This window comes from Pristiophorus japonicus, chromosome 16 (assembly GCF_044704955.1).
Source record: "Pristiophorus japonicus isolate sPriJap1 chromosome 16, sPriJap1.hap1, whole genome shotgun sequence".
Classification (NCBI taxonomy): Eukaryota; Metazoa; Chordata; class Chondrichthyes; family Pristiophoridae; genus Pristiophorus; species Pristiophorus japonicus.
This window is the reverse complement of record NC_091992.1, coordinates 128330156-128355338: the sequence shown is the minus strand read 5'-3', so window position 1 is coordinate 128355338 and position 25183 is coordinate 128330156. Positions and strand designations below refer to the sequence as shown.

General features: G+C 42.9%; 2 protein-coding genes across 4 annotated transcripts in view; one reads left to right on the top strand and one right to left on the bottom strand.

Moving 5' to 3' along the window:
• Positions 1-7817, top strand: part of polg2 (polymerase (DNA directed), gamma 2, accessory subunit) — a 47542-nt gene extending 39725 nt beyond the window's left edge. For 2 of the 3 annotated variants that reach the window (XM_070857867.1, XM_070857866.1), the window contains 2 exons: positions 1078-1178; positions 3708-7817. In XM_070857867.1, coding sequence (XP_070713968.1) covers positions 1078-1178; positions 3708-3864 — 258 coding nt within the window. In that variant the 3' untranslated portion in view covers positions 3865-7817. Of the gene's footprint in view, positions 1-168; positions 264-1077; positions 1179-3707 lie in introns of all 3 variants that reach the window. The other variant, XR_011587320.1, reaches the window with a different exon arrangement.
• A 13204-nt stretch (positions 7818-21021) lies between these two features.
• The window catches only part of LOC139226821 (platelet endothelial cell adhesion molecule-like), a 151171-nt gene continuing 147009 nt past the window's right edge, over positions 21022-25183 (bottom strand). The window contains exon 16 of the mRNA XM_070857862.1: positions 21022-21087. Coding sequence (XP_070713963.1) covers positions 21076-21087 — 12 coding nt within the window. The 3' untranslated portion in view covers positions 21022-21075. The remainder of the gene's footprint in view (positions 21088-25183) is intronic.

Here is a 25183-nt window from a genome sequence, read left to right as displayed (position 1 = left end):
ATCTATTCCCCTTACAATTGAATCCCCTATCACTATCGCTCTCCCACTCTTTTTCCTGCCCTCCTGTGCAGCAGAGCCAGCTACAGTGCCATGAACTTGGCTGCTGTTGCCCTCCCCTGATGAGTCATCCCCCTCAACAGTACTCAAAGCGGTGTATCTATTTTACAGGGGGATGACCGCAGGGGACCCCTGCACTACCTTCATTGCACTGCTCTTCCTGCTGGTCTTCCATTCCCTAACTGGCTGTGGACCCTTCACCTGCGGTAAGACCAACTCGCTACACGTGCTACTCAAGTCATTCTCAGCATCCAGAGTAAATCCACCCTCAGCTCCAATTCCGCAACGCGGACCGTCAGGAGCTGGAGGCGGATACACTTCCCGCACACGTAGTCGTCAGGGACACCGGAGGCGTCCCTGATTTCCCACATAGTACAGGAGGAGCATAACACTTGTCCGAGCTCGCCTGCCATGACTTAACCTTAGATTAACTTAAATTGGCAACAACAGTGCTAAAAGTTACTCACTGATATAGAAGAGAAAAAAGAAAAACTACTTACCAGTCACCAGCCAATCACTTACCCCCTTGGCTGTGACGTCACCTTTCTATTTCTTTCTACTTCTTTTTTAAAATAAAAAGAGAACAATGCAAGTCTCTGCAAATAGAGCTCGATGTGTGGGTGAGTAGTCCAGTGGTGTTGGTTAATTTCTGAAATGTTTGGTACAGAGTTAAGAAACAGTTTGATAGACTGTGTGTTTCGATAAAAGTCACGTGACTACACAGTTACCATCTCTACTTCATTTAAAAAAAAAAAGAAAATGTACATGAGCATCTAAAATGGGAAAGGATAAGTTACCATTTTGGGTAGAGACTTTGTCAGAACCAGAAGGGTAAGGCAGATGAACTCTTTACAGGATTGACCAAAAGAAAGAGGGAGGGGTGAACAGCCATTGTCCCTTCTCTTTTAATCTGTCTTTTCAGATTCTGACTGACCTGTGTATTTCTAGCATTTTTGGTCCCTATTTCAGATGTTCGGTTATTCCAGTTTGCTTTTAGCCATTCTAGTCTTTATATTTTAGGTGTGTGAGGGGCTATTCCGTGAGATGTTAGAGAAAAGAATCACCGTGTGGCCTGGCTACCTGGAAACCATGCACACTTCATTGGAGCAGCTATCCATAAAGTAAGTAGTTTTTGTTTGCCATTGCAATTGAATGGATAGTTTTAATTGTTTAAACTAAATACTTAATCTGTAATTTTAAAATGCCTTGCTTTATGTGTAGTCCTTTAAGATCAAATCCTTTTTGAAATCAATTAATTTATGATGGTCACTTGTGTGTCAACCCCAGGCCTCCCTTTTAAAAAGGTCCAATTTTTTGGACCTCTTCGCCCTTCTTTATATTAACTTTGTTAATTTGGTTTGCTCATAACTATTAGGCTCAATAATTCATCACACACTTTTTTTTCTCGCAGCCATTCAGCTCAAACAAAAATATTAGAAGAATCAGCAAAACAGAAAAGGTTAAAAGCCAATGGGCTGGATCTTGCTGGAAAAATAACTGCCTCTTAACGACACACACCATTATTTATGAACAAGTTGGCCAATAAATTCAGGGGATTAAGGGATACGCCGTGAGTTGAAAATCTGCACAAATGGCATCTCACCCTTACACAAAAGCAAAATACTGTGGATCTTGAATAAAAACAGAAAATGCTGGAAATCTCAGCAGGTCAGGCAGCATCTGTGGAGAGGAATCAGAGTTAACATTTCGGGTCAATGACCCTTCGGCGGATAGATCTTACCCTTAGCCTCCCCATTATTTTTAAGAAGCTGTTGAATTTGCACATTAATTGCCCATTAAACTAGCCACAAAAGTTCAGTCTTGCAAATAACAGTGCAAGTATCTTTTTAACTGTGATAATTGTTAATGCAGTGCCAATCAAGCCCTCGGGTCCAGAAATTGAACAATTTAAACTGTGGAGTCTCATTCCTTCAAGAGGTAAATTTTCCTTGGAGATCATAAAAAAAATGTTTTTTTCTTGCTGTTTCTTTTTTGTCTCTTTTTTTCTCTTAATCCAATCTTTTCCTCTCTCTACTCGATTTGACTAATTCACCCACTCTAATTCACCCGCCTTCTCACTTTTTTCCCCCCTTTCAATCCATAAATCTCATTGGTTAAGAAGATACACAGTTGGTCCCACTGTTCACTGAGGTCCCAGATGCCCCATTGCCCTCGTCACGTCATTATCAGCTCGCACTTCCAGCAAGTTATGGCACAAACATTTTTTGAGCTGAACGGTGCAGTAAATAGTCCAACTAACAGGGCATGCCGAGAGATACCCCGCTCAGCAAGATCCGGCCCATTTATTCTTTTTCCTTCCTGAGCCACATACCATCTATAACCAACATGGTGCTGAGTAATTTGACCCTTAGCTTCCAGTAGTGACTTTGAGGCAGCCACTAGAACACTAACCAGATTGGCCCTCGGGCAAATTGGAGAAGTATCTCATTTTTGCTGGTGCTTATCGTAGGCATGAGCCTACATCTATAGGTTACATCACAGACACAAACTTCTATCTATAGGTTACAGCATCGGTGTGCTGTGCTCAATAGAATGGAGGGTCTAAAGAGATTCATTTGCTACAAATAACTTGTCTTTTTATAGAAGTAAGTACCAGACATTTTTTTTAAAAATTGTAAAACAATTTTACTGCTAACATGAGAAACCCTTCAGTAATGTTTCCTTTGCAGCTTGGTAGTTCCAATGATGATCATCAGTAACTCCCTGGAGTGGCTCCATTGCAAATAGCATGTGTCTTCACACTGGCCTGAGAATCATCCTGGAACTGCCAGGTCCTTCGAAAACATACTGGGGCTTCAAATTTCCTAGCCAGTAGCACAGTCTTGTTGGGTTGTACAGCTCTGTAGATCTCGGGCTGGTCTAGAGTTGCACCTTCTTCCACTGTTGACACTGCTGATTTTCTAATAAGTTATCAGAGCTGTTTAGCAGTGAGGAAAACATTATTTGAAGGTCTCCAATATCAGCAATAAAATTGATGTTTTTGAAAAAGAATAGACAGTTCTATTAAAATATGTAGTACTTTGAACCAAAGAATACTCTTCCTTAGACTTTTCTTTCCCTATAATTTAGCATAGAAAATACTAAATCATTTAGATACAGCAATACTTAAAAATGCATTTTATTTGTAAGACTGTTTCCTTTTATAATATAAATACTTTCATCTTTTTAAAAAGTTCAGCTATTCAGTCTAAACTGGAAGCAGCAATTTTCTTTCTTCGCTGGGTGATCAGATTATAAACAGTTGCGCCACTTTGACCAGTTTGTCTAAAGTATTCTCCTAAAAATTGATGGCTTTTAAACTTTGACCTTCATTGCCTTCTCTTATTCATTGTGAGAGGGTTGGGGGGGTGGGGGGTTTGTGATGGAATAATCGCATCATACCATTCAGAAGGGAAAATGTATAATTTGTGACCTGATTCAATTGCCACATCAAACAGGAGAAAGATGCATCTGATTTATGATGAAAGTTTAATAATAGTTATAATATGAAGGGAAACTCCAGACTCCAACTGAGGAGCAGCCCCTCAGTTTATATTTACATATAAAAAAATTCAAAGCAAATGTCAAGCAATATCTTTAGCAAGTGCTCACGTACTGTATCAAAGTTACTTGATTTTCTCTTTTGGCAGGTATGATGAAATGGGTGTGATCTTCACCGTTGTCATCAGTGACACCACGCTAGAAAATGGCTTAGTACAGCTCAGAAACCGAGATACTACTATGAAAGAAATGGCTCACATCTCAGAAGTGAGAGACTTTCTCACCAAGTACATTCAGGAATCTTGAGAAAAAATGGCTATGCATTTCCTAGAGTGTATGTATGTAAAACAAAAGTGCATTCATAATTAATGAGGCTTATAATTCATTTAGCTAAACTGAAGCAATCTGGCTTTCAGTTGTGAGACTATAAATGAATTTTTGTGCCATTTTGATACTTGCTGCTTTTTTTCCCACAAACAACCTCATATTTATGTATTATTCATTGCCAATCAACCTGTGCTAACTGCTGAGCGGTGCGTTTTTATAATGTCGGTTGACTCCAATTGTTTTTACCCTTCCTGTGCGAATCATGTGTAAACCCATGTCTCATTGCTTCATGGTACAGCATGTTGATGCTTGAATTCAGTTCACCATGGTGCAGTACATTGATACTTGAATTCAATATACCAGCAGATTAACAGTACATTTTCACATTAAATCTCAACTGACCCAAACAAGTTGGAGGGTATTGATAAGCAATCTAATGACCAAGCCTTGATTTATAAAAAAAAAAGATTGTTAACAAACTTGCAATGTGTTGAATCTTGAATTAGAATTTATAATATTAGAATCTCAATCAGATCTGCCAGTATTATTTTGTTACACCAAAGGATCTCCTATGGCTTTGTCCATGGAAAGTCAGGGCAAAGCCATTTCCCTTGGTGATCGTATAGGTACAGGAATGGGCTCTACAAATTCTGTTCCTGTATCTAGTCTTAGAAGTGTATAGCTACAGGCATGACTAAGTCACATCATTTGATACCTAATTAAGGAGTGTGAGGCATACATATCAAATTTAATATATTACAGATGAATGTTGAATTTAAGTTTCTGATCTGACATTTTCAGTGTTCATCATTGCTGTAAGTACATTTACTTTGGGTCTCAAATAACAAAAATTCAGCATTCTTGTAATGTTTTAGAAACATTTTGCAAATAAATTGCAGAAATCTTGGGAATGTGCTTTATGGATGATTACATAGAAACACACAAAATAGGTGCAGGAGTAGGCCATTCGGCCCTTTGAGTCTGCACTGCCATTCAATGAGTTCATGGCTGAACATGCAACTTCAGTACCCCATTCCTGCTTTCTCGCCATACCCCTTGATTCCCCTAGTAGTAAGGACTACATCTAATTCCTTTTTGAATATATTTAGTGAATTGGCCTCAACAACTTTCTGTGGTAGAGAATTCCACAGGTTCACCACGCTCTGGGTGAAAAAGTTTCTCCTCATCTCGGTCCTAAATTAGAGAACATTGTTGGTCTATTCATATTTTGGCACAGGTGAAGTTGTAAAAATAATACAGTAAATTAGTTTTAGATGTTAAATTAGATTCTAATTGAATTAATTAGATTTTTTTAAATTGAACTGTCTTTGAGCCTAGTGCATGAATCTACACTGAGTGAATTGTAGGATGTGGGTTGTTGCCATGAATACAGTTCCTTCTCAATCCTGATTTCCATCCCTAAAGGAAAAAAAAGACTTGCATTTATATAGCACCTTTCACGACCACTGGACGCCCCAAAGCGCTTTACAGCCAATAAAGTACTTTTTGAAATGTAGTGACTGTTGTAATGTAGGAAATTCAATAAGTTCCCTAAACTGGTGAGGGTTATGTCTTTGTGGGGTGGGAGAGAAAACCTGGGGTTGCGCTGCTGCACACCTAACAGCATTCCCAGAGGTCTAGGAGTTAGTTACCTCCTCACTATCTGGGCAGTGGAAACAGAGTTGGGGTGCTGAAAAAGGAATGATGCATTTTTAAACAAAAATAAAACTTAACAGATCTGACCTTGTTGTGCTTAATGATTCACATATGTGAAGATGAGATGGAAAAATAATCACGTTTGAGTCACTCATATCATATTTGTGGATTCTCCAATAAATTGGATTCATTGTCAACTTTTAAGATGAGAAAAAAAGGTATAATTTATAAATTGTGTGAAGAAATAAACTTTTTCAGCTAATTATTTATAATACTGTAGAAGTAAACAATAACTCTGGTGGTCTTCCTATTTAGCCTACACACAATTAGGAAAGTCCTTCCATTTAAATTTTGAGATTCAGTTGCAGTAATCTTATCCTTTACTTTCTCTCCGCACACCTCATGTTTCTTGGCCACTGTCTGTATTCTGTTCTTTTTTTTTCTACAAAACAGTAATAGCACTTGGCTGTGAACGATTTTGGGATGTCCTGAGATGTGAAATGCACTATATTAATGCTAGTTTGTTATTCAAGAATATGGTAGTTTTGCCCTTTTTGTTGCAGCAGTGATCCTCATGTGTTTTTTTTTCCTTTGCTCTTGCTGCTTTTCCAATTTTTAGATCTAATTCACAATCTTTTGGCAACTTTTAAATCTGAACAGTGCTTGATGGTACCGCGGGGTTTTCATTCACTAACGCTTTGTACAATTTTCAGCCACAGTTCAGTTTTACAGTTACATTTTCCACTGTTTCATGCGAGTAGCAAGTTTCAAAACTTGTCAAATGCCTCACCGCCTTTTCACCATCAGACACTCATAACTGACGCCTATGATGCCTTCCTTGAAGCTAAGATTTAATTGTGCGTCAGAACTACTTAAAATGTAGCTCCAGGGCTTCTGAAGATGGTGAAAACTGCAGGAAAAGAATCTTGGCCAATTGAATAGTTGATTTTGTCCTAGCTCTGGTATATGGTATGTTAAATCCCATTTCTACTTGATTGGAATTGCTTGATGGTGTGCTCCTTTGTAGTTGTGGCTCATTCTGAAAGAGCTTGAATGGTAAAGGAGACGATTTCAGGGTTGATTAAATCTCACCGACAACTCCACTACAGATGTACAAACCAGGCGCTGAGAGTTGATTATCAGTGCTAACTAGATGACTAAGATGTTGCTTGATGCCGAGGCATTTTCATGGTCTCCACCAGCAAAGTTATTGACTTTGACCAATGCAAGCATTGTGGCATTGGTACCTATGCAAGTTGACTTGGATACTTAGCCCAGGCCACTGACATCATCATCAGTCCACCAGTGTCGGCACATGCCAAAGAAGCACAAGCCAAAATTGAGGGCATCATCTGAAAAGCCATAAAGGATCTCCTTAAACAAATCTTTGGTGATGGTGTGTCATATGGAGTAACTTGTGTCGGGGGTTGGGAGTTTATCATTGTACCTAGCTAGTGGACTGCACTGGTCAGCGGCAAAATATCTTCAATATACTTTTGATGTACCAGGATTACTACAGTAGTCAAAAGAACCTGTGGTACCCTTATGCCCAGAAGAGGAACAGTTGATTTTGCTCCTCTTGAAACAAGAGGCGGGTGCAATAGTGGAAATCCCCTTCTGGAAAGTCCTCAGACTGCTGGAGCAGGCAAAGGATATTGTACTGACCTGCATATGGTTTTACATCCCATTTGGGGACGCAAATGGTCACGAGGCATTTGGCTGATTTCTTCAGGAGCTGCAACTTTGATGGAATTCCTATTCTTTGATAAGAACTTGCTCAGGGAGCAAACGGAACCGCTCTGGAAAGTTAGAAAAGTATCCATGCCATACATGGCAAAGGGGTGGGACTGGGTAATTACTCATTTCAACCTAGTTGAGAGTTCACTGAGGAAGAGAAACGTTTCCTCAGGAAGACAATATGAAGCAGCAGCCCATTCTTGCTCTATCTCCATTATGTTGTCTCCCACTCTTCCATCCCAACCACTGGAGGGTAACAGACAGCTCTATTGAAAGGGACATTCATTTTCAGATGTATCACTTTCAGGGAGCTCTTCTGAAATTCAACACTTTTCCTGGGCAATCTGAAGATTTGCAGATTCACAGAACTTTGTGCAGGGACTATCGAAAAGGTACCTGAAACCTGAAAACCGCCTGGTAGATTTATCCCATTGTTAGATGTAATATTCTGAAGTCAAAATGTTTTTTTTCCCCTCCCAGTACTATCCAGGAACATTAATGTTCCTTTGCAAATTTCTAGTTTTACAGGATTAATTAAAATCTTGGCTACATTTGAAACTTTGTGATTGTGATTTTTTCTTTCTTGTGGTTTCAACATTACAGTATGCCGCTACTGATTTTAGCTATCCAGAAAATGAACAGTGTGCAGCATTTTCAAGAAGAATGAATTTAGTTCACACACATGCCTGTACTGATGCTGCTTTTTATACTGTACATCTTACATAAGAACATAAGAAATAGGAGCAGGAGTAAGCCATACAGCACCTCGAGCCTGCTCCGCCATTCAATACGATCATGGCTGATCCGATCATGGACTCGGGTCCACTTCCCTGCCCGCTCCCCATAACCCCTTAATCCCTTATCGGTTAAGAAGCTGCCTATCTAAAATTTATTCAATGTCCCAGCTTCCACAGCGCTTTCAGGCATGAATTCAACAGATTTACAACCATCTGAGAGAAGAAATTCCTCCTCATCTCAGTTTTAAATGGGCGGCCACTTAGTCTAAGATTATGCCCCATAGTTCTAGTCTCCCCTATCAGTGGAAACATCCTCTCTGCATCCACCTTGTCAAGCCCCCTCATAATCTTATACGTTTCGATAAGATCACCTCTCATTCTTCTGAATTCCAATGATTAGAGGCCCAACGTACTCAACCTTTCCTCATAAGTCAACCCCCTCATCCCCAGAATCAACCTAGTGAACCTTCTCTGAACTGCCTCCAAAGCAAGTATATCCTTTTGTAAATATTGAAACCAAAACTGCATGCAATATTCCAGGTGTGGCCTCACCAATACCTTATATAACTGCAGCAAGACTTTCCTGCTTTTATACTCCATCCTCTTTGCAATAAAGGCCAAGATTCCATTGGCCTTTCTGATCACTTGCTGTACTTGCATACTAACTGTTATGTATGTAAACCTGTAATTACCATGTCTAACCAGATCAGTCAGTGTTTCCCACAATCCCTTGGGAGCACCTGTATATAAGGACGCCTCACAGACTGGAGAGGCACTCTGAGATCTGTAATAAAGGAATATGGTCACACTTACTTTAAGCTTGCAGTATCTAGTTTGACTCTTTATCCGAGACAACACTAACCTTTTGTGTTTCATGCACAAGTACCCCCGGGTCCTGCTGTACTGCAGCACTTTGCAATCTTTCTCCATTTAAATAGTAACTTGCTCTTTGATTTCTTTCTGCCAAAGTGCATGACTTCACACTTTCCAACATTATACTCCACATCTGCCAAATTTTTGCCCACTCACTTAGCCTGTCTATATCCTTTTGCAGATTTTTTTGTGTCCTCACACATTGCTTTTCCTCCCATCTTTGTATCGTTAGCAAACTTGGCTATATTACACTCGGTCCCTTCTTCAGAGTCGTTAATATAGATTTTAAATAGTTGGAGTCCCAGCACTGATCCCTGCAGCATCCCATTAGTTATTGATTGCCAACCCGAGAATAAACCATTTATCCAATCTGCTGGGACCTCCCCAGAATCCAAGGAATTTTGGTAAATTACAGCCAATGCATCCACTATCCCTGCCGCTACTTCTCTTAAGACCCGAGGTTGCAAGCCATCAGGTCCAGGGGATTTATCGACCTTTAGTCTCATTATCTTACTGAGTAATATAGAAACATAGAAAATAGGTGCAGGCGTAGGCCATTCGGCCCCTAGAGCCTGCACCACCATTCAATAAGATCATGGCTGATCATTCCCTCAGTACCCCTTTCCTGCTTTCTCTCCATACCCCTTGATCCCTTTAGCTGTAAGGGCCATATCTAACTCCCTCTTGAATATATCTAATGAACTGGCATCAACAACTCTCTGCGGTAGGGAATTCCACAGGTTAACAACTCTCTGAGTGAAGAAGTTTCTCCTTATCTCAGTCCTAAATGGCCTACCCCTTATCCTAAGGCTGTGTCCCCTGGTTCTGGACTTCGCCATCATTGGGAACATTCTTCCCGCATCTAGCCTGTTCAGTCCCATCAGAATCTTATAAGTTTCTATGAGATCCCCTCTCATCCTTCTAAACTCCAGTGCATAAAGGCCCAGTTGATCCAGTCTCTCCTCATATGTCAGTCCCGCCATCCCGGGAATCAGTCTGGTGAACGTTCGCTGCACTCCCTCAGTAACAAGAACATCCTTCCTCAGATTAGGAGACCAAAACTGAACATCATATTCCAGGTGAGGCCGCACCAAGGCCCTGTACAACTGCAGTAAGACCTCCCTGCTCCTATACTCAAATCCCCTAGGTATGAAGGCCAACATACCATTTGCCTTCTTCACTGCCTGCTGTACCTGCATGCCAACTTTCAACGACTGATGAACCATGACACCCAGGTCTCGTTGTACCTCGCCTTTTCCTAATCTGCCAATCAGATAATATTCTGCCTTCCTGTTTTTGCCCCCAGTGGATAACCTCACATTTATCCACATTATACTGCATCTGACATGCATTTGTCCACTCACCTAACCTGTCCAAGTCACCCTGCAGCCTTTTAGCGTCCTCCACACAGCCCACACCGGCACCCAGTTTAGTGTCATCTGCCAACTTGGAGATATTACACTCAATTCCTTCATCTGAATCATTAATGTATATTGTAAATAGCTGGGGTCCCAGCACTGAGCCCTGCAGCACTCCACTAGTCACTGCCTGCCATTCTGAAAAGGACCCGTTTATCCCGACTCTCTGCTTCCTGTCTGTCAACCAGTTCTCTATCCACATAAGAACATAACATAAGAATTAGGAACAGGAGTAGGCCATCTAGCCCCTCGAGCCTGCTCCGCCATTCAACAAGATCAAGGCTGATCTGGCCGTGGACTAAGCTCCACTTACCCGCCCGCTTCCAATAAATCCCTTATTGGTTAAAAATCTATCTATCTGTGATTTGAAAACATTCAATGAGCTAGCCTCAAATGCTTCCTTGGGCAGAGAATTCCACAGATTCACAACCCTCTTGAGAAGAAATTCCTTCTCAACTCGGTTTTAAATTGGCTCCCCCGTATTTTGAGGCTGTGCCCCCTATCTAGTCTCCCCGACCAGTGGAAACAACCTCTCTGCCTCTATCTTGTCTATCCCTTTCATTATTTTAAATGTTTCTATAAGATCACCCCCCATCCTTCTGAACTCCAACGAGTAAAGACCCAGTCTACTCAATCTATCATCATAAGGTAACCCCCTCATCTCCGGAATCAGCCTAGTGAATCGTCTCTGTACCCCTTCCAAAGCTAGTATATCCTTAAGTAAGGTGACCAAAACTGCACGCAGTACTCCAGGTGCGGCCTCACCAATACCCTGTACAGTTGCAGCAGGACCTCTCTGCTTTTGTACTCCATCCCTCTCGCAATGAAGGCCAACATTCCATTCGCCTTCCTGATTACCTGCTGCACCTGCAAACTAACTTTTTGGGATTCATGTACAAGGACCCCCAGGTCCCTCTGCACCGCAGCATGTTGTAGTTTCTTCCCATTCAAATAATATTCCCTTTTACTGTTTTTTTTCCAAGGTGGATGACCTCACATTTTCCGACATTGTATTCCATCTGCCAAACCTTAGCCCATTCGCTTAACCTATCTAAATCTCTTTGCAGCCTCTCTGTGTCCTCTACACAACCCGCTTTCCCACTAATCTTTATGTCATCTGAAAATTTTGTTACACTGCACTCTGTCCCCTCTTCCAGGTCGTCTATGTATATTGTAAACAGTTGTGGTCCCAGCACCGATCCCTGTGGCACACCACTAACCACCGATTTCCAACCCGAAAAGGACCCATTTATCCCGACTCTCTGCTTTCTGTTAGCCAGCCAATTCTCGATCCATGCTAATACATTTCCTCTGACTCCGTGTACCTTTATCTTCTGCAGTAACCTTTTGTGTGGCACCTTACCGAATGCCTTTTGGAAATCTAAATACACCACATCCATCGGTACACCTCTATCCACCATGCTCGTTATATCCTCAAAGAATCTACATCAGTATATTACCCCCAATATCATGTGCTTTGATTTTGCACACCAATCTCTTGTGTGGGACCTTGTCAAAAGCCTTTTGAAAGTCCAAATACACCATATCCACTGGTTCTCCCTTGTCCACTCTACTCCCTCAAAAAATTCCAGAAGATTTGTCAAGCATGATTTCCCTTTCATAAATCCTTGCTGACTTGGACCGATCCTGTCACTGCTTTCCAAATGCGCTGCTATTTCATCTTTAATAATTGATTCCAACATTTTCCCCACTACTGATGTCAGGCTAATTGGTCTATAATTACCCCTTTTCTCTCTCCCTCCTTTTTTAAACAGTGGTGTTGCATTAGCTACCCTCCAGTCCATAGGAACTGATCCAGAGTCAATAGACTGTTGGAAAATGATCACCAATGCATCCACTATTTCTATGGCCACTTCCTTAAGTACTCTGGGATGCAGACTATCAGGCCCTGGGGATTTATCGGGCTTCAATCCCATCAATTTCCCTAACACAATTTCCCGCTTTATAAGAATATCCTTCAGTTCCTCCTTCTCACTAGACCCTCGGTCCCCTAGTATTTCCGGAAGGTTATTTGTGTCTTCCTTCGTGAAAACAGAACCAAAGTATTTGTTTAACTGGTCCGCCATTTCTTTGTTCCCCATTATAAATTCACCTGAATCTGACTGCAAGGGACTTACGTTTGTTTTCACTAATCTTTTTCTCTTCACATATCTATAGAAGCTTTTGCAGTTAGTTTTTATGTCCCCAGCAAGCTTCCTCTCATACTCTATTTTCCCCTTCCTAATTAAACCCTTTGTCCTCCTCTGCTGTATTACAAAATTCTCCCAGTCCTCAGGTTTGCTGCTTTTTCTGGCCAATTTATATGCCTCTTCCTTGGATTTAACACTATCCATAATTTCCCTTGTTAGCCATGGTTGAGCCACCTTCCCCGTTTTATTTTTACTCCAGACAGGGATGTACAATTGTTGAAGTTCATCCATGTGATCTTTAAATGTTTGCCATTGCCTATCCACCATCAACCCTTTAAGTATCACTCGCCAGTCTATTCTAGCCAATTCACGTCTCATACCATCGAAGTTACCTTTCCCCAAGTTCAGGACCCTAGTCTCTCAATTAACTGTGTCACTCTCCATCTTAAGAAAGAATTCTACCATATTATGGTCACTCTTCCCCAAGGGGCCTCGCACAACAAGATTGCTGATTAGTCCTATCTCATTACACATCACCCAGTCTAGGATGGCCAGTCCTCTAGTTGGTTCCTCGACATATTGGTCTAGAAAACCATCCCTAATACACTCCAGGAAATCCTCCTCCACCGCATTGCTACCACTTTGGTTAGCCCAATCAATATGTAGATTGAAGTCGCCCATGATAACTGCTTTATCTTTATTGCACGCATCCCTAATTTCTTGTTTGATGCTGTCCCCATCCTCATTACTACTGTTTGGTGGTCTGTATTAAACTCCCCCTAGCGATGTCTGCCCTTTGGTATTCTGCAACTCCACCTATACAGATTCCACATTATCCAAGCTAATGTCCTTCCTTACTATTGCATTAATTTCCTCTTTAACCAGCAATGCCACTCCTTTTCCTTTCTGTCTATCCTTCCTAAATGTTGAATACCCCTGGATGTTGAGTTCCCAGCCTTGGTCACCCTGGAGCCATGTCTCCGTGATGCCAATTACATCATATCTATTAACTGCTATCTGCACAATTAATTTGTCCACCTTATTCCGAATACTCCTCGCATTGAGGCACAGAGCCTTCAGGCTTATCTTTTTAACACCCTTTGCCGCTTTAGGATTTTGCCTCCTTAGTGATTGTTCCTCCCCCCTTGACTATCCACTGTTGGTATATTGTTAGTGTCCTCTACCGTGAAGATTGATACAAAGTATTTGGTCAGAGTTTCTGCCATCTCCATGTTCCCCATTGCTAATTCCCCGGTCTCATCCTCGAAGGGACCAAATTTTACTTTCGCCACTCTTTTCCTTTTTATATACCTATAGAAACTCTTGCTATCTGTTTTTATATTTCATGCTAGTTTACTTTCATAGTCTATCTTCCCTTTCCTAATCATATTTTTAGTCATTTTTTTGCTGGTTTTTAAAAGCTTCCCAATCTTCTGTCCTTCCACTAGTTTTGGCCACTTTGTATGCCCTTGTTTTTAATTGGATATCGTCCTTTATTTCTAAGTTAGCCATGAATGGCTATCTTTTCTCTTACACCCTTTCTTCCTCATTGGAATATATTTTTCTTGAGAGTTGTGAAATATCTCCTTAATGTACACCACTATTTATGAACCATCCTCCATTTTAATCTATTTTCCCAGTCCACTTTAGCCAACTCTGCCCTCATACCTTTATAGTCTCCTTTATTTAAGCTTAGTCCGCTGGTTAGAGATCCAATTTTCTCATCCTCCATCTGAATTTGAAACTCAATCACGCTATGATCACTCATTCCAAGGGGATCCTTTACTAGGAGATTGTTTATTAATCCTGTCTCATTACACAGATCAAACCTTTATTTTCGTTCATGAAATTTGTTGGCTCAAAACTTTCTAGTTTCATTCACGCAATGATTTGGACTTTTCTTTCAAATAAATGCTCTTTTAGCTCTTGTCATAACCTATGTGAAGAGGGTATTTTTACCTTCGTACTTTTTGTCATGTGTCTGTTGGTGTCTGGATTTTCATTCTGGATTCAATCTTGTAATTTTTTTGTTTGAATCCTTAAAGTACATGACTGAAATGGTGATCTCTCTGGAAGGAGTACATTTTCTGGGGTGGATAGCCTTTTCTCATTCCCACCTTCTTATGTTAACTGCTTCCTGTGGCTTGCTCCCTTGTTAATGCTTTGCATTTCATTATGTTTTTGATTTATGTTAGGCAGCTTTGTATTTGCAAAATGGTGTTTAGGAGTGAATTGTTACACATTATGTGCCGTATCACAATTGCATATTACTTTATCATTGCACACATTTTACTTCCCAGTATCATATTCTTCATTTTGTACAGAAGATAGGAATTGGCATGTGTCATGGGAAGGAACATTGGGCAATAATGTCAAGATAGTAAAATGTCATGTTGAAATTCACATTCACAGCAGGGAGATTAAGCTTGAACTGTATAAAACACTAGTTGGGCCACAGCTAGAGTACTGCGTCCGGTTCTGGTCACTGTATTGCAGGAAAGATGTGACTGCACTAGAGAGGGTAAACAGGAGATTTACGAGGATGTTTCCTGGCCTGGAGAATTTTAGCTATGAGGAAAGATTGGATAGGCTGGGTTTGTTTTATTTGGAACAGAGGAGGCTGAGGGGAGATTTATGAGGTGTATAAAATTATGAGAGTCCTAGATTGGATAGGAAGGATCTATTTCCCTTGGCAGAGGGGTCAACAACTAGGGGGCATAGATCTACAGTCATTGGTAGGAGCTTTAGAGGGGATTTGAGGGGGAATTTTTTCACCCAGAGGGTGGTTGGGGTCTGAAACTCACTGCCTGAAAGGGTGGTAGAGGCAGAAACCCTCACCATATTTAAAAAGTACTTGGATGTGCACTTGAAGTGCCGTAACCTACAAGGCTACGGACTAAGAGTTGGAAAGTGGGATTAGGCTGGTTAGCCCTTTGTCTGCTGGCGTGGACACGATGGACCGAAATGGCCTCCTTCTGTGCTGTAAATTTCTATGACATTGCAGCTTATGCATTTATCTGTTGCATTATTTACAGGTGGTTTTGTGCTAGATATTCTCTTGGGTTCATCTTCATCATAGGTAGTCCCTCGAAATCGAGGAAGACTTGCTTCCACTCTAAAATTGACTGTACAGTCCAATACGGGAATTACAGTCTCTGTCACAGGTGGGACAGACAGGTTTCTGCATGCTCTCGACGATGAAACTTGAGGTGCTCAGCGCCCTCCCGGATGCTCTTCCTCCACTTAGGGCCATCTTGGGCCAGGGATTCCCAGGTGCCGATGGGAATGTTGCACTTTATCAAGGAAGCTTTGAGGGTGTCCTTGAAATGTTTCCTCTACCCATCTGGGGCTCGACTGCCATGTAGGAGTTCCGAGTAGAGCGCTTGCTTTGGGAATCTTGTGTCGGGCATGCAGGTGGTGTGGGCCGCCCAACGGAGCTGGTCGCGTGTGGTCAGTGCTTCGATGCTGGGAATGTTGGCCTGATCGAGAACACTGACATTGATGCGTCTATCCTCCCAGTGAATTTGCAGGATCTTGCGAAGGCAGTGCTGGTGGTACTTCTCCAGCGCTTTGAGGTGTCTACTATATATGGTGAAAGGATGCAAAATTCACAAGAACTGCCCCTCCCCGCCACCCGCCCCCCCACCCCCGCAGTGTTTGGGCTCATTCGAAAGGAAATTTAATTTGGGACTATCTACCGAAAAGTTTGAAATCCTAAAGTGCTCATGGAAGGAACTATGAACTTTAATCAAATTTTGGACTTTTAAAAGACAAATTCAAGGCTGTGGGCGGGCCTAAAGAATTAACAGGAGACAACTTGATTATTGAGGCTGTCTGGGTATTGGGACTAAGTTAACTTGTCTGGAGGAATGGGTATTTGAGAAACCTTCTCCAGAAGAAACATTAACATTACAACAAATAACCCAGAGATAGCTAACCATCAACCTGAATCTGGAAAACCATTTCAGCATATACGTCACAAAGAGGCCCAATCCAGCCTATTTGCGAAAAACTAAGCACAAAAGGACATTGCGATTAACAAGCTAATATTTCCATCAGGAAACAGTTTTCGAACCTCAACCCACCCAAAACATATTAACTTTTAACGAGTCCGCCAAAGTATTACAAAGAGAAGTCAAGCCCGCCAAATTCAAACAAAGAATTTGGAACTGATTTGGCGCCAAGATTATAACCACTCAAGCCATTTAACTGGCCCCTGTTTTTAACAGAGGTTGGGTTGCTAGGTAGCTACAAGGTTGCTACTATCTCAGGAGACATTGAATGCCACACTACACCTAGTACCATACTACGCTTGTGTCATCAAGACAAGGAGAGAAACCAACGCGACAGTTATAAACTAACTTCTCCAGCCTCGAAGTCCTGAAGTTCTGAAGGAAGGAAGAACATCACCATCGTGGCAACAACCAACCACAGCCAAGGTGATACTAACGAAAAACCACTGCGATCGACCAAACTCGAAACAAAACTCCAACTGGAAGAAACTGAAGAATCGAAAGTTTCCACTCTACAATCTAAGGCCTGACTACCAACAGGTGAAAACATTACCTAAAGAGACTTTGAACCTATTTCTAACGAAGAAAACCGGGTACTTACCCCATAAATCCAAAATGCGCCTTACCGCATCAGCGGACTCAACCCAACTGAAGATTGCGCAGTAAGAAGTCTTCTCCGATGTTCGGGGTACGGCAAGCAGAACCTACAGATTTCAACAAACCCCGAAATCGTGAACTACCGCTAACTGACCAGAAAGGATTGGTAAGCATAGTTCCTGCCTGCCCTGGAGTCTAACCTAGCTAGGTTAAGGTATTGGGAGGTGCGAGATGTAATTTTTACTGTACACCCCTTTGACTATGTAATGTATTCTTTATTAGAGTGATTATAAGTTTGATCATGTATTTTCTTGTCTTTTAATAAAGTTAAAGTTCTTTTGCACCAAACCAGTTGTCCTTTGCACTTTATCACATCCCCCAATTAAATCCAGAGTCTAGAACCCAAGGAAGTGGGAGCGATTCGAACCGCTCAAGGTGGTCAGGGGGACCACCACCCCTTTACAATGGTCACATCTCTGAGCCATATAGAAGGGCGGGTATCACTACAGCCCTGTAGATCATAAGCTTGATGCCAGATTTGAGGTCCTGGTCTTCAAATACTTCCTCAGGTGACCAAACGCTGCGCTGGCACACTGGAGGCGATGTTGGACCTCGTCGTTGATGTCTGCCATTGCTGATAGTAGGCTCCCGACGTATGGAAATTGGTCTACGTTGTCCAAGGCCATGCTGTGGATTTTGATGACCGGAGGGCAGTTCTGTGAGGCAGGGTCAGGCTGGTGGAGAACCTTTGTCTTAGTGTAAGGCCTATGCTTTCATATGCCTCGGTAAAGATGTTGACGATGGTTTGGAGTTCAGCCTCTGTGCGCAAACTCAAACGTTCGTGTACTATAGTTCGATGACAGAGGATGAGACGACCTTGGATCTATCCTGGAGGTGACGAAGGTTGAACAGGTTCCCATTGGTTCTGTAGTTTAGTTCCACTCCAGCGGGGAGCTTGTTGAGAGTGAGATGGAGCATTTCAGCGAGGAAGATCGAGAAAAGCATTGGCGCGATGATGCAGCCCTGCTTGACCCCGGTCCGGACGTGGATTGGGTCTGTGGTGGATCAGTTGGTCAGGATCATGGCTTGCACGTCGTCATGGAGCAGATGGAGGATGGTGACAAACTTTTGGGGGCAGCCGAAATGGAGGAGGACGCTCCATAGTCCCTCATGGTTGAAGGTGTCAATGACCTTTGTGAGGTTAAAGAAGGCCATGTACAAGGGTTGGTGCTGTTCCCTGCATTTCTCTTGTAATTGTCGCGCAGTGAAGCTCATGTCCGTTATACCCCAGTGAAGGGAATCCGCATTGTGACTCTGGGAGGAGCTCTTCAGCCACAGGGAGAGGATTCTAGCAATGACTTTCCCAGTGGCCGACAGCAGGGAGATTCCTCTGTAGTTGCCGCAGTCGGACTTGCCCCCCTTTTTGGAGAGGGAAGCACCACCTCAAATCTCTCACTCCCACCTTCCACCCTCGGAACTCTCACCATCTCACCGAAGGGTGCTGCTTAGCGCCGAGCTTACGGCTTGCATCCCACCATAAGCAACTAGGCCCATACAGTAGAGCCTGGTCTCCAGTCATCGGTTACTCCCATGAGTGGACCTTGTGTGCCCCACCATCTGGAGTGTGCCTTTTTCTACCCAAAATCTAATTAAATCATAGCTTGACCCGGGCATTGTAACAGAGGCCCTTTGCTCTGTATACTTGCTACTGAAATATCACACTTGCCACCATGTATATTTTCCTCTCTTTACGGCTGGTGGACTATAAAGCATTCTATCAAGACGAAGCACTGCTTCAAACCAACTAGTTTATTTTGCATAAAATACCTGAATGAACAGTACACCGTTTTCACAGTGAGAACAAACTATTTTTCTATGTTCTTTGGTTATGAAAAATAATAAGATGCAACAAGTAGCTCTTCAAACATGGCCTTACTGCGCTAGCTGAGCTAAACTGGTTCAGACTTTTAAAACTCATGCAACTTTTTAGTGTTGTGAAAACACAGATCACCCTGTGCCTGGGAAAGAGAAAGACAAACTTCTGAGAATTCCCCTTGTCTATGTATACCATTCATAATTTAATTAACCTAGCATATCCCCAATATTGTATGAATACAAAGGATTTAGTGATGGTTTAAAATGTTTATCCATGCCGCTACTGTTTCAGCTAGCTGGCCTTTTGAGTTCTTCTGACTGTTTTGAAGCTACAGTAAGTTGCACAAGTATGCAAAATCATTGCTAAAATGTCGAGGATGGGGCCCCTATGCTTTCCACTCTTAACCACCCACCCCACCCAAAGAAACCATGGGTGACATAGATAAGTTTATAAACTGATTATAACAGTACAGAAATATACATGTTTAAAAATCCAGCTGAGGCAACACAGGCAAAATCCCATTTGCCACAATCTGCTTACACTGTACAGTTGAGTGTGAAGGCTTTAGTTGAGGAAGAATCATCACCCATTTGTTTGTTTAAAATTGTCAACTTCCTCTTTTTTTCTATGTTCTCCATCTATCCTCACAAATGAATGATCTGCTCCCAAGTGCTCTCACTGCTCTGAAACTGGGTACTAAGTGAATGAAACATTTTTCTCCCCCTCCTTTCCCCACCAATTAACAAAGCATCCAGCCTTCACACAACAGCTCCCTTTGCCAGTGGCAGTTCTCAGAAACTCGTATGTAAATCCATGATCTAATGTATTGTGCAACTGTATTGCACAACTCAATCAACTACGATCAGTTTTTTGTTGCACCACCACAGCTGCACAACTATAAATCCTGAAAATGCAACTTATGGCAAGTGTCAAATGCCTTTATTTTTAAATAATTTTAATGCAAAATGATAAAGTGATTATTTTTTAAAACTTCTGTTGTGCTATTAATATTACCCGTGAGGCTGAGTTCTAAACTGGGTATTCTGAAGGGTGAGGGATTCATTTTAAAAAACAAATAAAATAAGAGATCTGTACTGGCAGATCAAATATCTTGATTGTGTCCTAATGTATGTTTCCTGTTATGAACTGCTTCTTCTGCTTTGTAGATAATATGATGGCTGACTCACTAACCTTCACTCGAATCCGTTTCTAATTTGGATACAACCGAGTCATCTAAAACCACATACACCACCACTCGCATACACTGATGAGTTTCACAGTAAAAAAAGGTTTATTCTATAAATTGAACAAATGTTTTTAGAAAAGCTTATATACTGTCTGTTTTGATCATTGGCCACTCTTTACTAGCTAATGTGGCACTGTGCCAACTGCAAGCACACTAGAATCTTCATGGTGCCATTTGGCTTGCTGAAGAGAAAGATCTCTGTGTTTGAAAAACATACTGCTTGAACGAAAGTTTGCTCTCTTGTTGTGAAATGAGTTTGGACAGGTTCAATGGTTTGAACAGACCGTTAACGCACTGCCCAAAAGTTTTACACTAAATTGACTATTGCTTAAAGAAATTAGAAAATGGGAAACAGAAAAATTGACATTACGGTGCAATGGAGAGGGGTGGGGTGCTCGTTTGAAGTAGATTTTAATGCGCATAGCTGAGGCAGGCTAAAGGGAGCTTTGCAGCAAATCTGGCTATTCTACACTTAACTTCGGAGTGCTTGATCCTGAGACTAGATAACAAAAATTTACCAAAAAATGTTAACTTTTAAAATTGTTAATTGATAGCTAGTATTGGGAGAACAGTGGGTTTTTGTCAGTGAGGAGGATCTAAGCTTTAGGGTATATAAATGGATTCTAGGAAAGCTAAGGGGGATGCAGACACTGGCAGAAAGAACTTGCTTTTTGCTGCAACCTTTCAGTTATATGTCGAACTTGGCTTCATATTGCCATTCTTCACTCGACAGGGTATAGAATACAATGCTTAGATTTCTTCCAAACGATCAATTCTTTCTCATACTGACCATTATGATGTGCTTCACAGACCATGGTAGTTTCAGAATAACAAGTTCCAGCCACCCCGCTCTCAATTGATGGAATACTCCTCTAGTAGAAAGTGCTCTATTTGATGATCTGTAAAAGTCAGGCACAGTTTAGTGGCTTCCAAACATCAATCTTGTTTAAATATTTCCTTTTGAAATTTGCTCAAATCAATGAAGGTAACTGATATTTCAGAAATTTCATAGTTAATTGTGGTTTAACAAAAAAGTGCACCCATAAATATGGGCCTGTGAAAATACTTTCCTTAATAAACTTGTCACATGAGTAAATATATTTTTTAATTTAAAATAACAACTCTCGAGTATCATGAGAGTTAGATGTTTTCTGAGAAAAATCCTATGCTTTCTTTTACACCATTGATAGATAAATATGACCATAGGGTTCCTTCTTCCTCCCATGATTTCCTACCAAGGCCTCTTTTCTCCACCACCTTCTTAGGCAGTTCCTCGGAGTCGAGGATGACTTGCTTCCACACTAAAAATGAGTTCTCAGGTGACTGATGAGTTCAATGTGGGACCTACAGTCTCTGTCACAGATGGGGCAGACGGTGGTTGAAGAAACGGGTGAGTGGGGTGCTTGGGTTGTCGTGCGCTCCTTCCGCTGTTTACACTTGGCTTCAGCTTGCTCCCGGGAAGAGACTTGAGATGGCCAGCGCCTTCCCGGATGCTTCCCCTCCACTCTGAGCGGTCTTGGGCCAGGAATTCCCAGGTGTCGGTGGGGATGTTGCACTTTTTCAAGGAGGCTTTGAGGGTGTCCTTGAAGTGTTTCCTCTGGCCACTTGTGGCCCGCTTGCCATGTCGGAGCTCTGAGTAGAGCGCTTGTTTTAGGAGTCTTATATTGGGCATGTGGACGATGTGGCCCATCCAACGGAGCTGATCAAGCATGGTCAATGCTTCGATGCTGAGGATGTTGGCCTGAGCAAGAACACTAATGTTGGTGCGCCTATCCTGCCAATGGATTTGCAGGATCTTGCGGAGGTAGCATTGGTGGTATTTCTCTAATACTTTGAGGTGTCTGCTGTACCCAGTCAATGGGCTAGAACCTCCACTTTTGTGTTTATCACCCAAAAATGGGCGTTATTTCCGGCGTGGGTGTTATAAAAGGGTTTTCAGATCGCTGGCTTCGTGCCCATTCTCAAAACACCTAGTTTCCATTTTTGAAAATGGGCGTTACCTCGAGCGATATCAAATGGGCGGTAGTGTAACATTTTTTTGACCTTCTGCCACAATGGCATGGCAACGCTCGATTGCCGCAATTCAGGAGGTCAAGGGTCGTCATGACATGAACAGAAGAGGAGACAGAGAGAGAGGAAGCTCAGAGGAACTGAAAGTATGTGCGGCTGTGGTGTGTGCTTGTCTGGCTGTTGTGGGAGGCACAACATAGCAAAATTCACCAGTAGCAAAAAGCCTACTAAGCACCAAGAACATAGTTGGCACCGAGTTTTTGGTCAACAAATAAGATATAACATGGAAGGGAGGGAGGAGGCCCTGGAGCTGGTAGCCAGGAACACTGGCAGAGGGCTCCCAGTGGTCCCGGAGCACTGCACTGCCCCCAAGGTGCCGCACCCCCATTGCCAACCACACATGAGAGCCAGCAGCAACATCTTGCTTCTGGCTCGGAGCACGTTCCCACCTCGGGACCGTCCTCTCCCGTATCCATCCAAGCAGCGCTTTGGCCGTCACCCTCCCCCAATGAAGCATCGCCTGAGGACCTCCTCGACCAGACGGCTTGGAGTCAGGAGGGGAAGGGATAGAGGTGGGGAGAAGAGGGGGGGGAGGCGGAGGGTTGGTTTTTACAGAAATACTGATGATTTCAGACTAATGTTCAGTTTAAATGTCTTTTATTTAACAAAACCTTGTAATGCATTGGCTCAGATAGCTGCACCATTACACGCTGGTGATTCCTTAACATCAAAGGGTATAATGACACTTAACTTCAATCAACTTAAACTTTAACTGTCACCAAGGTGATGCCCATCATTGATGTATGACCTGCACACCCAGCAGTGTGTCAGCCTTGTAAATAACACCAACATTCTTTCAGGCAAAGCGAGCATTGATGAGCTCCTGACGTAAGGCTCTTGCAGCTATCATGACACCATGGGCCCTTGCATGCGGTCTACAGGAGGGCGGGGGCTTCATCGTCAGCCTGATTGTCTGGGCCGATGTCAGCGTCCACCTCCTCGTCCTCCTCTTCCTCTCTCTGGTGAGGTGGACTGTCAGACTCATCAGGCAATTCTTGTCCCCTCCTGATAGCCAAGTTGTGCAGCATGGAGCACACCACCACGAATTTAGCTATCTGCTCAGGGTGGTATTGGAGCTCGCCTCCTGAGTGGTCCAGGCATCTAAAGTGCTGCTTCAACACTCCAATGGTTTTCTCCACGATATTGCGAATTGCTCTGTGGCTCTCGTTGTATCGCCTCTCGGCTTCGGTGTGGGTGTCACGCAAGGGGGTCATCAGCCAGGTGGCAAGGCCATATCCTTTGTCACCAAGCATCCATCATTGACCTTGTGGCTCATTGTTAAACAAGTCAGATACAGTGCTCTCACGCAGGATGTGAGCATCATGGATGCTGCCTGGAAATTGAGCATTCACTGCCATTATAATTTGCTGGTGGTCGACAACCAGTTGGACATTCAGAGAGTGGAATCCCTTGCAGTTCCTGAAAACCTCAGCATCCTGAAAAGGTGCCCACATCGCGATGTGCGTACAGTCTATTGCTCCCTGCACCTTGGGGAAGTTTGCAATTCTGGAGAATCCTAGAACCCTCTCACTCTGTGCCTCCCTGGTCATAGGGAAGCTGATCAAGTCCCTCTTGCATACGTACAGGGTTTCAGTGAGCTGTCTAATGCAGCGATGTGTGGCATGCTGGGAAAGTTCGCAAATGTCTCCAGCTGTGGCCTGAAAAGAACCCGAGACATAGAACGACAGTGCCGCGGTGACTTTGACCTCGACGGACAGTGCAGTACTGATGGTGCTCGCAGGCTGCAGATCTCGCTGTATCAGCTGGCATACCTCAGTGATAACTTCTTCGTGGAAGCGCAGTCTCCGAAGGCAGGTGGTGTCGGGCAAGTTGAGGTAAGACTGCTTCTTCTTGTACTTGCGGGGGGTGTAACGTCCAGTCCTCCTCATCTGTCTGTCATGTCTTACATTAGGCACATAATGCAGTGGAGTGTTCCTTTGGCGATGTCGAGTCTGCTGCATGTAATTGGTCACCAAGAGGGGGTGAGAAGGTACAGGCCCCGTGCAGTAGTTCTTTGTTTTCCACCGATTGGTCACAAACAAGGAATGCCCCGACAAAGACACCTATTCAATTCCAATCGGTCATAGTATGGTCAAAATGTTCACATCAACTCCAACGACCTGCAGAGTATATTCGAACTCTGCCGAGGTTGAAGCACAGCAGCCTTTTAAAGGATGTGACATGTGATCTAGAACATGGCATCCATAACGCTGTGATTAGTTCCGGTTAGTTCCACTTTCTCTGGGCGTTTTTTTGGGCAAGCGATATTGTGGGTGATATGTGTGCGAGGTGGTTAAATTGACGCTGAGCGATCTCATGGCTGCTAATTTCGGTAAATAAGCTCTTTACGACAAAAAAAAGTGGGTGGGCGTAAATATTGAATCGCGGCGTTAAATCCGTGCGGAAAGTAATGCAGGCCGATATTATGGCCGTTGAATTCTCCCATTCTGATGATTCCGCCCAAAAAAACTGGGCGGGTGATAATATTTTTTTCCGCCGTTAAGCACATGGGGAAAGTAACACTCGGCGATAAGTTTCCAAAAAATGCCCGCCAGTTTCCATTTTGTGTCAAAATGGGCGTTAAGTGGGCGTTAAGCATGCAAAAAAGTGGAGGTTCTAGCCCCATGTCTCTGAAGCATATAGGAGGGCGGGTATCACTACTGCTCTGTAGACCATGAGCTTGGTGCCAGGTTTGAGGTCCTGGTCTTCAAAGACACCCTTCCTCAGGCAACCGAAGGCTGCACTGGCGCACTGAAGGCAGTGTTGGACTTCGTCATCGACGTCTGCCCTTGTTGACAGTAGGCTCCCGAGGTATGGAAAATGGTCCATATTGGCCAAACCCTCATCGCGGATTTTGATGATCGGGGTGCAGTACTGTGGTGGGGGCAGGTTGGTAGAGGACCTTTGTCTTACGGATGTTTAGTA